General features: G+C 32.4%; 3 protein-coding genes across 7 annotated transcripts in view; all 3 read right to left on the minus strand.

Moving 5' to 3' along the window:
• The window catches only part of LOC109004516 (probable disease resistance protein At4g27220), a 963,953-nt gene that overhangs the window by 919,630 nt on the left and 30,511 nt on the right, over positions 1-13,812 (minus strand). The window lies entirely within an intron of this gene.
• On the minus strand, positions 1,697-6,823 carry LOC109005534. Of its 4 annotated transcripts, none has more exons than XM_035693310.1 (5): positions 6,609-6,823; positions 6,213-6,287; positions 2,936-3,851; positions 2,740-2,856; positions 1,697-2,648 (listed from the first exon to the last, which is right to left on the minus strand). In XM_035693310.1, the coding sequence occupies exons 3-5, from the start codon at positions 3,164-3,166 to the stop codon at positions 2,322-2,324; spliced, it is 675 nt and encodes a 224-aa protein (XP_035549203.1). In that variant the 5' UTR covers positions 3,167-3,851; positions 6,213-6,287; positions 6,609-6,823; the 3' UTR covers positions 1,697-2,321. The 4 variants fall into 4 exon arrangements, with proteins under 4 accessions (XP_035549203.1, XP_035549201.1, XP_035549200.1 ...); XM_035693308.1 differs by having other exon boundaries at positions 2,936-3,772; positions 6,433-6,823; XM_035693307.1 differs by having other exon boundaries at positions 6,433-6,823.
• LOC108981814 overlaps positions 3,581-13,812 on the minus strand; it is a 33,942-nt gene continuing 23,710 nt past the window's right edge. The window contains exons 12-18 of the mRNA XM_035692861.1: positions 13,213-13,800; positions 11,659-11,754; positions 10,513-10,758; positions 9,603-9,731; positions 8,502-8,912; positions 7,994-8,368; positions 3,581-3,772 (exon numbers count right to left, since the gene is read on the minus strand). Coding sequence (XP_035548754.1) covers positions 3,581-3,772; positions 7,994-8,368; positions 8,502-8,912; positions 9,603-9,731; positions 10,513-10,758; positions 11,659-11,754; positions 13,213-13,800 — 2,037 coding nt within the window. The remainder of the gene's footprint in view (positions 3,773-7,993; positions 8,369-8,501; positions 8,913-9,602; positions 9,732-10,512; positions 10,759-11,658; positions 11,755-13,212; positions 13,801-13,812) is intronic.

Below are 13,812 nucleotides of genomic sequence, written 5' to 3' on the forward strand. Positions count from 1 at the left end.
AACGTATACTTGAAAAAAAAAAAAAACAACAAATTGCTATAATTTAATCGGAAAACTCGACCGGACTGGCTTGAACTGATGGAACCAATCCGGTTTTAGACCGGTCCAGTCCGAAACAGATTTTCATAAATCCAAAATCAGTTAGTACTGGTCCGATTCCGATTCTATACTTTTTAGGATCGGACAAGTACATTACATTATATATTTTAAATTAATTTTTTAATGTTATGTATAATATTTTTTATATTAGATAAAATTTATATATAATATATATAATAATATAAATTATAATTATATATAAAATAATGTTATTATTATTTATAACATAAAATTTTAATTTTAAACATAAAATTTATTTGATCATAAGCTTTAGATATAAAATATATATATTAATAACATTTTATGACCTAATAAATTCTCGACATATTCTTTTTAATAAATACATAATATATTAGTAATACTAATATATATTAGTATATTAATTACATTTCATATTTAATTAATTAGTTAGCATTAGTATACTAATATATATTAGAATTTTAATTATATTTTATTCCTTAATACTAATACTATTAAAACCAGACTAGAATCGATAAAATCGGAGGTACTAGTTTAAGAGGATAATCGATGCGTAATCGGTTTTCAAAAATATAAAATCGATACATAATGATTCGGTCATAAATTTTATCCAAAACTAAACTAGACTTATCGATCACACTTAACAACAACCAACAAGACTCTCATCCTCTCTAATCTCAATGTACCTTCCAAGTCATTAACGTAATGGTCCTTTCATCTTTAATTCGGTGTGACAAATGAATAGAATAGACATTTGAAGAAGGGTTGAATCTTCTTATTTTGAATCTGAATTCTTTCTTTCTTCCCTCCTTCCATAGAATATCCAATTGGTTGCGCAAGACGGCTTTACTTCCGAGCAAATGTATATGACGAAGTTAAGAGCACTCGCAAACCAATTTGCACATAAATTCAAGGTTTCTACCTCGCAATTCAGGAGTATATCATGTCAAACAATGTGCAGTTGGTAGCCCAAGAACATTGACCATTAAGGAGTAAGCCGAACACTTCCAACGCCAATCTACCAAGTTTGATAGTCCCACATTTTTTATCTGTTTCGAAACTAATCGCAATTGACAAATAGAGTTCAAGATGAAAAAAAAAAAAAAAAGAGTTACTGTTATCACAAAAAAGAAAAGAAAAGAAAAATAAATCAATAAAGACCACTTCTGACTCTCTAACAAGATTAGGACAGTAATTGAGTTGAGCCGAGCCGATCTTTGGCTTGTCAAACTTGGCTCTATTCAAAATACTCGAGCTTGAGATTTTTTTTTATTCTTCATTCGAGCTCGGCTCAATAAGCTAAACGCTCAACTCGAGCTCGAGCTCGTCCCACAAATGAGTTCGAGTCGAGCCGAGCTGAGCTGAGCTCGACTATGTATTTTTTTTTAATAAAATTTAATAATTAATAAAATAAATAAATAAATAAATCTAATATTGAATTTATATAACTAACAAGTAGAACCTCTAATGAATTATAAAATCTTAAAAAATTTATAAATAATTAATATTTAACTAGTTGATATTTATCCAAAATAACGATATATTATATACTTCCATATTATTAATACATAAAGAAAAGACAAGATTGAAGCTATCTCAGATTCTCAAACCCCGACAATGGAACAACAAAAATAATTTCCAATTAATTGAAAGAATTACCAAATTAATTCTTACACTCAGTTCCGTACAAATTTGGAGCCAAATCTGTTCCCTCGTACATACAATATGCAACTGAAGAATGCTCATGTGCTGCACATCAGGTGCCAATAAACAGAAGTCCAAATACAAGTGGATACATGTGTTCATTCAGTCAGCGGTGTAGGAATTATAGACTAGCAAAAGAGTACCGAGACGAAACTGGCACAGGCACCGCTTCAAGCTGGGTAGCCTGATAATGATCTATCTTGTCTTTGTGCAGTAAAGCATCAGTAGCATATGTGGAGTATAAACTACCCACTCGATCAGTTTCTGTCCTGCGTAAATTGGCACTCTCAATTGGGTGCGTTCCACCAATAGGATAAGAACCTGATGAAGCACCATAATGATAACCATGGTATGGATCCTTTGTATACAGGCCTGAAGCAGTAGCTGATGTTGCAGTTGCAAAAGGTACAGTGGATTGTGTTTCACATCTAGCACCAAGACCATAAGATGGTACACTCTCTCATTCAAGTAGAGAGAATCAGCATGAACGGTCTCTCTCTGTGTGGAGACAGCATTTATATGTAAATGGTTAGGCTGTCTTAGAAGGTGCTCTCCCTGAGGACCATAAGCTCGATAGTCCTTTCCAGCCGGCTAAAAGTCCCGAGGAGTCTCCTCTCTTGGTATAGTTGCCATGTCTCTGTATACAAGACGCTGATGATACCTTCATAAGATGGCAACTGAAATCTACTAGAATCACCATCCGTATAAGGATCCCTAGCAAGTGTTTCCTTGTGATAACGGGGCCACACTTCTCTTACTATTTCATGAACTTTACTGTCACCAACTCTAGCAAATTGAGGAGAGCAGACAGGCAACACAGTTGAATGAACTTCAGCCGGTCGAAAAAGCTTTACAAGATTCCTAGCCTGGAGGGAAAAATTAGAAAAATTCTGAATGCTAATATTTCAAAAGAAACAATGACCCCAAACTACCGGAGAGAAAAAAAGTGAATCTTACTTGCTTAACAGTAAGTTCTGTTTTGAATTTGTGCTTTTCATTATAATTTTCCTTGGTTGCCTTCTTAAAAACATCCTCAAGTAGTGGAAGAGAATCTTTCTCAATAGTGAACCGCACCTGAAAATTGATAACTCATCAGTATCCAGATCTGCCAAGATAGATGAATAAAATTACAATAATTAGATACAAAACTCACGCTCCAAGAAAATCTGACATGAAGAGGGAATGCCCCACCGAAAGCTCTTGGCTCAAGTTTCATGCCACCAGAAGAGGCCACCTTATAAATCCCATAAAGAAGCTTCAAATCAAAATCATAGAGAAAAAGTTTAATCCCAGGTTTGATACCCATCACGACATCCTTTTTACTAGTGGTAACACCCATTACACGATAGCGAAAACAATCTGGCTTGGTCTTTGCATTGCACATGAATATCAAACTGCCAAGTTTTTCTTTATTCTTCTCATCATGTTGGCTCTTCTAAGCACCATCATGTTTTTCTTTGTTCTTTTGACTCTCAGTACCACCGTCTGACATACGATGCCTTCCTTCGTTTCTCTCTTTTTGTTTGTGCTTTTCCAACTCAATGATCTTCTTCTCTTGGTTATTTTCAGGCTGATGGCTTTCTCCTTATGCTCTTCATCATTGACATTCTTTTCATTGCCTTCTTCTCTAGAATTCAGCTTTTTAACCTCTCCTCCACCATTGTTGCTTTCTATGTTACTTCAATACACGCTTATTATTCTTTTATTTGTTTCCACTGAGCCATTGGACCACCTTTATCTTTTCTGGAGTTTAAAAATTTACTACCAAGAGGTTTCTTTGCTATTTTTGATTCAGCCTTTAATGATTTCGGGATTTTCTTTTTTGACGACTCTGGTCCAGTAGATACCTCTGTTTCCTTCTTTTTATAATCTGGTTCATAGGTGCCTCGACAGGAGAGTCTGATTCGTTTTTGTTATCTTCTTCTTCCTTCATGTTGGATTCTGGTTCAGTAGGAGTCTCTGCAGGAGTCTCTGCTTCCTCCTTTTTTTCCTGTTCCATATTCCACGAACCAAGAGGCTGCCTGATCAAGATGTTTCCCAGCAAGCACGTTGCCAATAAAAAGCTTTTTCTTTGTTTTCGGTTAACCAGAAGCAAACCGGATTAAACAATTAGGATAGGATGAAACAACAACAAGAAGAAAATGAAAATAAGAAAGTCATAAGCGTTTAGTCGACTGGTCATTGTTATCAAGGCTCCATGGACTTGCATCTAATTCTTCAGACATTCTGATTCAATTAAATTGGTAAAAAGTAAAAGTTCAAAAACTAGAAAAAAACAAGAATGCCTTATGTATTAGTGTAGAGGGGAGAGAGAGAGAGAGAGAGAGAGAGAGGGGGGGGGGGGGGAGGAAGAGATCCAGGGGGGAGGGAGGAAGAGATCCCTAGAAGCACCAATTTATGTGCAAGCTCGAAAAATTATCAGCCACGTCAATCAAAATAAGGTCAACACAATAAAAAAAATTAAGTTAGCATCTTTACATACTAGCTTCCTCTCATCTGTGAAGGCTTGTGTTCTACAAATTTATTTATATCAAGAAAAGGGTAAATCAAACTACGTCCATCCACATCAATTGTTATCTAAAACATAATTGTCAGTTGTCATCTTCGTTGTCTCCTCCCACAATCGGGAATTGCCACATAGTGAAAGAGGTGAAGCAAGGGAATTCTAATTTCAAAGGGATCAAGGACTTCCTGGATCAGAGTTCCATAGGAGTCAGAAAGCAGTTGTAAAGGCCAGTTGGTATATGGGCTTCTTCCCAGTTTCAATAACAAATGGATTTGAAAAGATGGAAAATTTAATTGAAACCAGCTCCATTAGTAAATTTATTTTTTACGCAGGAAGAATGCAACGACAAATTGTTCATCGATAATTTGGAAGAATTGACAGGGGTGCGTTTTTGTTGCACAATCATCTAATCTCAAAAATCCACTCGACATCTTTAAAGAAAGTACTAGAAGTGGAAACATAGAGTGGGAGGCTTTTTTGCTGAAAAGCTATCCAAGACATGAAGCACAAAAGAAAGACACCCAGCAAGACAAGTGAGAATCTAGTAATGCATGGGAAACTCTACGACGACTATAACTCTAAAACCAAAAGCATTTATGTTTGCTCAGTCAATTTCAATCTCAAAGCAAGCAGCATTTGTACAACTTGACCCATCTATCGATTAAGCCAACTAGGATGATAAATATACCTCATACTAGATCATGGCATGCCCTCCTTCACCTCCATAGTCTGCTTTTGCAAACACTGTCTTTATATTTACTTAGGTCAACTTCTTACAAAATGGAGAAAATAAATTAACTTTGATCTAGCCGACACCCACAATAAATAATCTTTGGGCAATATCACAGCAGCCCTATCTTTTCACTTCCTTTTGCTTTTCTTTCCTCATACATACTACTTAGGTACTTCATATAAAAAGAAAGCACCAAGAAAGTTATCTTCACAGCTCTAGTACTGGAAACTATGCTATTTCTCGCCATGAGTAGTCTGTGTGTTTGGCAAGTGAGAGTACTTGAGGTACTCTCACTACTATTCTTTATTTTATTATTACTTTTTACCTACTTTTTTACTATTCATTACTTTTCATCTACTTTTTACTACTATTCAATATTTTATTATTACTTTTTCACTACTATTCACAAACATTCTCAACACTTCTCAACACTTCTCACTATCCAAACGTACCTGTACAACAATCATCTAATGTAGTTCAATATAAACGCAGTTAAAAAACACCATCACACAACTCCAAATATAGTTGAGGGGGGAATTCGAGAAAGGAACAATTTCCATAGCCTCCTTTGTTTTCCTTCCCTATCCTCATAGATCTTTCAGTGACTTTTCTGGAAATACACCAAAAAAGTAAACTCTCTACCGTTATTACAGATAGAAACATTATTTCCAGTCAGCACTCTTGTGGGGGCTCGCGCATAAGGACCTCGACAAAGCATAATGCCCTAAGAATATCGACTAAGTCTAAACTCAAACTCTAAATGCCCTGAAAGCCATCTCAAATTTCTCCTTTAGAAACTCACATTAGACAAACTACGTACTTCTACCAAGTGAAAAACATTTTTATTCCAATGAATAAAATCAAGCAGTGAATTTTATATATCTCGCGATGAATCATTCACATCGATAAATCCATGAATAGAACAACGAAAATGCATCTACCTAAGAAATCAGAGTTCAGTTCAACCTAGCCTAATAGTAATACCGCAATGGGTGGAGACTCGCACTTTAGCGGGTTAAAAACTCTTCAATACCAAGCACCAGAAAATCCATTTTATTTCTAACTTCTACCTTCCCTACCTTTTTCTTTTGAACATACCCATTTAATTTCCATGAGATTAAGAACCAAAAAACAGAGAGAAAAAAAGTTCCAATTAAAACCCTAAGACGGAGAGAGATAGGAAGAGAGTACCTGGCGAAGTAGAGAGAGAGAGAGAGGGCGACTGTTAAAGAGCAAGAGAAAATGATCGAGAACCGTCCAGTAGATCTGGGAGAGAAGAAGTGTTAATTAATAGTATATTATATATGATTGTGTTTTTCTTTTTCAAGCTCATGGATTATATATGATGTGTCATTAGATGATTGAATGTTATTTATTATGTTTTACTTGTGAATCTGTCATTCAATCTCACCTTAAGAAGTAATAGAAATAAGAGTTTAGAAAAGGTGTTTGCAAAAATGCTTCAGAGAGTTGAATTCATTTCACGAATACATTTGAAAGGCTACAGATTCCTTGAAGACATTAGTCTAATGACACTTGATATTTATAGACAATTCTCAACCAAGATTACACACTCATGATTGACACCTCAGCACTGTGCGAGCCTTCTAGAATCATCTGCAATATTCCTTTATGAAGAGTTTGTTAGAGCAGCTGCGGCCTTGGAGTTGTGTTTGTTAGAATCCTGCTGTGAGGTGGAATTCGCTGGAGCAGATTGATGGTGAGCCTTAATACTCCTCCTATGGCTAGTCTATTTCCTCAAATATCATTATCATCATCATATATATCATCATCATATATATCATCATCATCATCATCATATATATCATCATCATATATATCATCATCATCATCATCATATATATCATCATCATATATATCATCATCATCATCATCATATATATCATAATTCCAAAATATGTAATTTTTCATTAATGTTGTTCTAAGCCGATAAGATTCCACGGCGTGCAAACACCTTGCGTAACAAGAACGCCACAATTTTTGAATAGTAACATTCCGGCTCATAATTTCCAACTTATACATTCTCCGAATTTCCAATGTCACCAAGCTCGGGAATGAGAGCTGTAAAATTCGTCAGAAGATGAGTGGTTAACACATACCCCATCCAACACCAACAGATATATTTTAACTTGAGAGCTCTCGGCTTCTTTTAAATTAATAAAAAAAAATATGCTCTATATATATAGTTTTTGTTTTAATTTTAAATAAAAAGAAAACTAAACAATTCAAATAAGGACTTTTATTCGTTTCTTCAAAATAAATACATTTCATCATGTATTTGTAAAAGTGACTTTCAGTTTGGGCCTTTAAGTTGGCTTTTATTATGTTATGATATTATTATAAAAATAAGAAGAGAAGTGTTAAAGCCGTTAAGGAATTCTACGAAAGAAAACAGATAAATTGATATGATTTCATATAATACGTTAAATATACTTTATAATAAAAATAATTTTACAATTTAACGTAAAATATTAAGTCATATCAATTTGTGAATTTACTTTTGTATGTGTAACCTCTTCTATAACATTTTTCAAATAAGAAATTAGATCATTTCAAATTTTGGTAAGTGCTTTAAAAAGGCCTGCAATTAATTTATTGCATAGAGATTTTAATTTTATTAGACAAACAGTTGTACTATTTATCACTCTTTCTATTTTTGTTAGACCAAATCGTAAAATTCATATATATGCTTACATATTGTTATATTCTTCTTTTAAAAAAATACATATATATTTTTATGAACCTCATACTCAAAGTAACGAAATTTGAGTATTTTTCTGTTAATGATTAGTATTATAATTAAATTTATAATTTAGAAAGATTAGTTACCTAAATTTTATAATATTGGAATGTAAAATTTTCATTCACTTTCCTGAAAATGAAGCCAGCCTCTACGTCTTCTACCTAAATGTGAAAATCTTAATAGAGCTAAATAATTTATAGTCTCTTACCTTAATGTTCTCGCATTCAAGAATCCGTGTCTGTTTCAGCATCGACCATTTTGCATCATGCACTCCCTCAAGTCTCTCTAAATTTTCAAGACATAGAGAAGATACTTGAGGGAACACCAACGTCATTTCTACTGCTTCTCCTTCTTCAGCCGCAACAATTTCCTCCACCCCACAATCATAAATCTTAATTTTCTCCAATTGCTCAAGACATTTAACAATCGAGGCTGGAAACAAACTTTTCAGACTCACACATTTCCCAACAATTATAACTTGTAGATTTTGAAAGTTGGGAATTGTTTGAGAGTCTTTACTCCATACAAGCTTTATTTTGGGTAAACCATACAGATCCAGTAGTTTCAAACTAGGGAAGTCAACCTACAAGATTAAATCCCTTGTTTCAATTAAAGACAGGATAGAGCAGAGCAAAGAAAATTGGTTTGTGGAGATGCAGTTCTATTGCTGAAAATTTTAAGAGAGAGAGAGAGAGAGAGGTTGATTGGATTATTACCTCTTCAACCATGAAAAGAGTGCCTTCCTGCTCAAGCAATTCTTTGGACGACGACGTTTCCAATGTATGCACCCCTTGTAAAAACCACTTGAGTTTTGGTAACCCATAAAGCCCTAGACAAATTAGGCAGGGGAATGAAAGTCTCGTTGTTGGATCTGTCCCGTCTTCTCTCTCGACAATTTCCTCTAATACCCCACAACCTGTTATTATGAGAGACTCCAATTTCTTGAGACTTGCAGCAACCGAGGCTGCTGGAAACAAACTTTTCAAACTCTCACATAATGAAACATCAATATGAAGTAGTTTTGGAAAGTTGTACATATAGCGTTGATGGGAGTCCTTGATATTCCATATAATTTCCAACTTTTCCATTTTAGAAATTTTCAATATCTCCAAGCTCGGGATTGGCGTCTGTTAAATTCATCACAACACTGAGTTTCATTTAAGATATCACAAAATACATGAACACATATAATATATTTTACCATCTCCATTACTGGTAGTTAAAATAATTAAATTAAAGAGATGGATCTTGAATTCTATCATAATCGTAACTCTCTATTCTCAGATTTTGAACTGAAACTTTTTTTCTTGGTTTCATTACTCAACAAGCAAACTGGACCTCTTCCTTTTTTAATTTGTTTTTTCTTGCTTCTTTCTTGGCTTTTGAATCTCTAGTGTAAAAATTCTATTTGTATTTTGAATTGGATTTATGGTAGGCGAAGAGGGCTTAAAATAAAGAAATAACAAAACAAATTTAAAACTATTATTTTTATAATTTAGCTAAACTGATAGATAATCTAATGTGACTGGCTAAAATAATAAAAAAATATGTAAAAACTTTAAATAATGAAAACCATGATATATAGAATATGGAGAACTGAGTATTTTTTTTAGTAATTATCATATTATGATTAAGTATACCATTTAAAGAGATTAATTAACTAAATTCATCAACTTAATTAAACACATATCAAAATGATTTTATACTTTTGGGATGTAAAATTTTCATTCACTTTCATGAAAATGATGTCAGTTCTACTATGTCTTCTACCTAAATGTGAAAATCTTAAGAGAGCTAAATAATTTATAGTTTCTTACCTCATCCACCAAGAAAAGAGGTTGTTTAATTGACATCCGAGACCAGTCTTCAAATGTTTCTTTACTCCATACATGCTTTATTTTGGGTAGACCACATAGATTCAGATTTGTCAACTTAGGGAAGGCAACCTGCAAGATAAGCCCCTTGTTTCAACTAAAGGTTGAGTAGAGCAGAGAAAATTGGTTGGTGGAGTTGCATGCATGTTTAGGTCTTGTCTCGATAGTGAAACCATCTCAATTCATATAATCTAATCATTACAATTTTTTTAAATTTTTAAACAACATATAATAAATAAATAAATAAACATTTTCAAATCTTAGAATGAAAATAAAAATAATAAAATAATATTCTAATATTATTTTATTCAACTTTTAATTTTCATCTCAATTTTTCTCATCTCAATTTACTATTAAAACGAAATCTTAGTGTCATGTATACTAACCTAGAAATTTGAGGCAAGAATACATGTGATTAGAAGTGTCATAATTAACAAATGAGTTGTGCTGTAGCCCGTCCAGATAAGGCTAAATGTCTCATTTTTCTTTTTTTCTTTCATTCAATTTTTTTATGTACTTAAATATTTTTAAAAAATCACAATACCCTTATAAAAAAATACATTTTTAATCTTTAAATTGAAAATAAAAATTGTTGGACCCATCATCGAGACCAAGTCTCGGTGAATTTTAGCTTTTTCCTTAACAAATTCACAAGAGAGAGACATAAATTTACGTAAAAATTTCAGATGAAAAATAATACTTCCACACATACAAAATGTACCGATAAAGTGTACGGATTAGTGCTTTTTTTAAAAAAAAAAAAAAAAAAAAAAGCATTTGTATGTTTATTATTTAATATTTTTTTAAAAAGATATTCACAAATTTTTTTTTTAATAGTTGATTGGCCTGTTACCTGTTCAATCCCGAAAAGTGTGCCTCCATGCTCATCTAATTCCTTGGACGACGACAATTCCAAAGTACGCACTCCTTGGTAAAACCACTTGAGTTTTGGCAACCCATCAAGGCTTAGAACAGTTAGTCTGGGGAATAAAAGTCTCGCTGTTGGATCTGTCCCATCTTCTCTAGCGACAATTTCCTCCATTACCCCACAATCTTTTATCTTTAGAGATTCCAATGTCTCCAAGCTCGGGATTGACATCTGTCAAATTCATGATGAACACTGAGTTTCAGTTAAGATATCACAAAATATATGAACACAAATCATATATTTTACTATCTACTTTTCTGGTAGTTAAAATAATTAAATTAAATAGACAGAACTTGAATTCTATTATAATCATAACCCTCTTTTCCTATTTTGAGGTGAAACTTTTTTTTTTCTGGTTTCAGTACTCAACAAGTTAAACTGGGCCTTTTCCTCTTTTAATTTGTTTTTTTCTTGCTTCTTTCTTGGCTTTTGAATCTCTGGTGTAAAATTCTATTTGGATTTTGAATTGGATTTATGGTAGGCAAAGAGGGCTTAAAATAAAGAAATAACAAAATAAATTTAAAACTATTATTTTTATAATTTAGCTAAAATGATAGATAATCTAATGTGACTGGCTAAAATAATAAAAAAATGCGTAAAAACTTTAAATAATGAAAAACACGAAAATATTCATATGCTTAATATGGGTATTTGTTATTTTTTTTATAAACATGATATATAGAATATGGAGAACGGAGTATTTTTTTAATAATTATTATATTATGATTAAGTATACCATTTAAAGAGATTAATTAACTAAATTCATCAACTTAATTAAAGAGATATCAAAATGATTTTATAATATTGGGCTGTAAAATTTTCATTCACTTTCAGGAAAATCTTAATAGAGCTAAATAATTTATAGTTTCTTACCCCATCCACCAAGAAAAGAGGTTGTTTAATTTGACTCTCTTCAACTGTTTCTTTACTCACAAGTCCGGAAGCAAATAGTACCTCAACTTTCTTGCATTTATCAATCGACATCATTTTCAGCATTGGCCATTTTGAAATATGCAGTCCCTTGTAAAAACACTCAAGTCTCGGTAAATTTTTAAGAACCAAAGAAGTTACTTGAGGGAACTCGAACTCCAACATCCTTCCGATTGCTTCTCCTCCTTCAGCCTCAACAATTTCCTCCAGTACCCCACAATCATTAATTCTAATTTCCTTCAATTGCTCAAGACAAGTACCGATTGAGGCTGGAAACAAACTTTTAAGACTCGCACATTTCGAAACATTAATTTTTTGTAGATTCTGAAACTTGAGAATTGTTTGGGTGTCTTTACTCCATACATGCTTTATTTTGGGTAGATTCCATAGATAAAATGTTGTCAATTTAGGAAAGGCAACCTGCAGGATTAAGTCATTACAAGTTTTAATAATAATAAAAAAATGGCACTTGCTTCAATTAAAGGCAGAGCAGAGAAAATTGCTTTGTGGAGCTGCATGCATGTTTTTAGGTCTTGTCTAAAACTACCTTAATATCATTTAATCATTAGAAGTTTTTTAAATTTTTAAACAAAATACAATAAACAATCTAACATTTTCAAATCTAAAAATAATATATATTAAAAAATAATATTTTGATAATATTTTAATCAACTTTTAATTTTCATCTCAATTCACTATTAAAAAAAAAAAATCTCAATTCACTATTGAAACAATATTTTAGTGTCATATATAGTAATCTAGAATACATGTAATTAGAAGTGTCGTTAACAAATGAATACTGCTACACCCATCGAGGGTGTAGCTCAAGGCTGGGTCTCGATAAGGCTAAATGTTTTTTTTTTCATTCATTCTTTTATATTTTTAAATATTTTAAAAAAAATCATAACATTAAAGATATTTTCTTAATCATTAAATTAAAAAAAAAAATTGTTGAACCCATCATCGAGACACAAGTCTCAACCACTTTAACTTTTTCCTTAACAAATCCACAAGAGAGAGAATCTATAGACAAAAATTTACATAGAAGTTTCAAATGGAAAATGATACTTCCACATACAAAATGTATTGATAAAGTGTACAAAATCCAGATTAGTGCCTTTTTTTTTTAAAAAAAAAAAAATAATAATTTGTATGTTTATTTTTAATATGTTTTTTAAAAATTATTCACAAAAATATTTTAATAAAAAAATATACAAACAGATACCCTTTCAAGTCCCTATTCTCGTTTGAGGTAGCTGTCATCCATGTGGCAAAATAAAGAGACTTTGCAAGTATTGTATAATTATTTAAAAAAAAAGTAAATAAATAAGATATTTATATAAGAAAAATTAATTTTTAATAAAAAAATAATATTTATAGTCTTAGAATACCTAGAAGTCGCTTACTATTTTTAAAAAAATAAAAAAATATATACGAAAAAATTAATTTTTTAATAATAAATTTCACTTTTTTTAAAAGAAATATAGATCATTTCTTCAATCCATAATTATATATAATATTACTGATTTTAATAATAAATCTTACTTGTTTTTTGAAAAAAATAACTATATAATACTTATATAATACAGGGTTATATGTATCATTACTCCGACATAAATAAATTGTGAATGAGCAGTTTCATTGCTGTAAATTTTGAGAGAGAGAGAGAGGCTGATTTGATTGTTACGGTGTTACCTCTTCAATTCCGAAAAGTGTGCCTTCCTGCTCATGTAATTCCTTGGACGACGAAGATTCCAAACAACGCACCCATTGGAAAAACCACTTGAGTTTTGGCAACCTACCAAGGCTTAGAAAAGTTAGGCTGGGGAAAAAAAGCCTCGTTGACGTTGGATCTATCCCGTCTTCACTCTGGACAATTTCCTCCATCACCCCACAATCTTCTATCTTTAGAGATTTCAATTGCGTTAGACTTGAAGCCGCAGAGGCTGCGGGAAACAAACTTTTCAAACTCTCACATCCCTGAACATGAATATCAAGTAGACTTGGAAAGCTGTACATATGGCGTTGACGGGAGTCCTTGGTATTCCATATGTTTCTCAGTTTTGGTAGAGAACTCAAGTACATCTTTCTTAGACGTTGAGTTGCTGTTAAAGCATGGGATTCCTTACCATTTTGCCCCACATGTTGTTCAAATACAGCTTCTAACGAACCACAGTCACTTATATTTATTGTAGTTAGACTTGCGACGACTGCCCTGTACTGTATAATTTCCAACTTCTCCAATTTAGAAATGTCCAATTCCTCCAAGCTCGGGAATGACATCTGTCAAATTCA

Source organism: Juglans regia, chromosome 8 (assembly GCF_001411555.2).
Source record: "Juglans regia cultivar Chandler chromosome 8, Walnut 2.0, whole genome shotgun sequence".
Classification (NCBI taxonomy): Eukaryota; Viridiplantae; Streptophyta; class Magnoliopsida; order Fagales; family Juglandaceae; genus Juglans; species Juglans regia.

Coding starts and splice junctions, on each gene's coding strand:
- LOC109005534 (XM_035693310.1), bottom strand. CDS start 3,166: ATGTGCAATGCAAAGACCAAGCCAGATTGTTTTCGCTATCGTGTAATG. Junction 2,857..2,935: donor ATGTCAGATTTTCTTGGAGC/GTGAGTTTTGTA, acceptor ATCAATTTTCAG/GTGCGGTTCACTATTGAGAA. Junction 2,649..2,739: donor CAGAACTTACTGTTAAGCAA/GTAAGATTCACT, acceptor TTTTCCCTCCAG/GCTAGGAATCTTGTAAAGCT.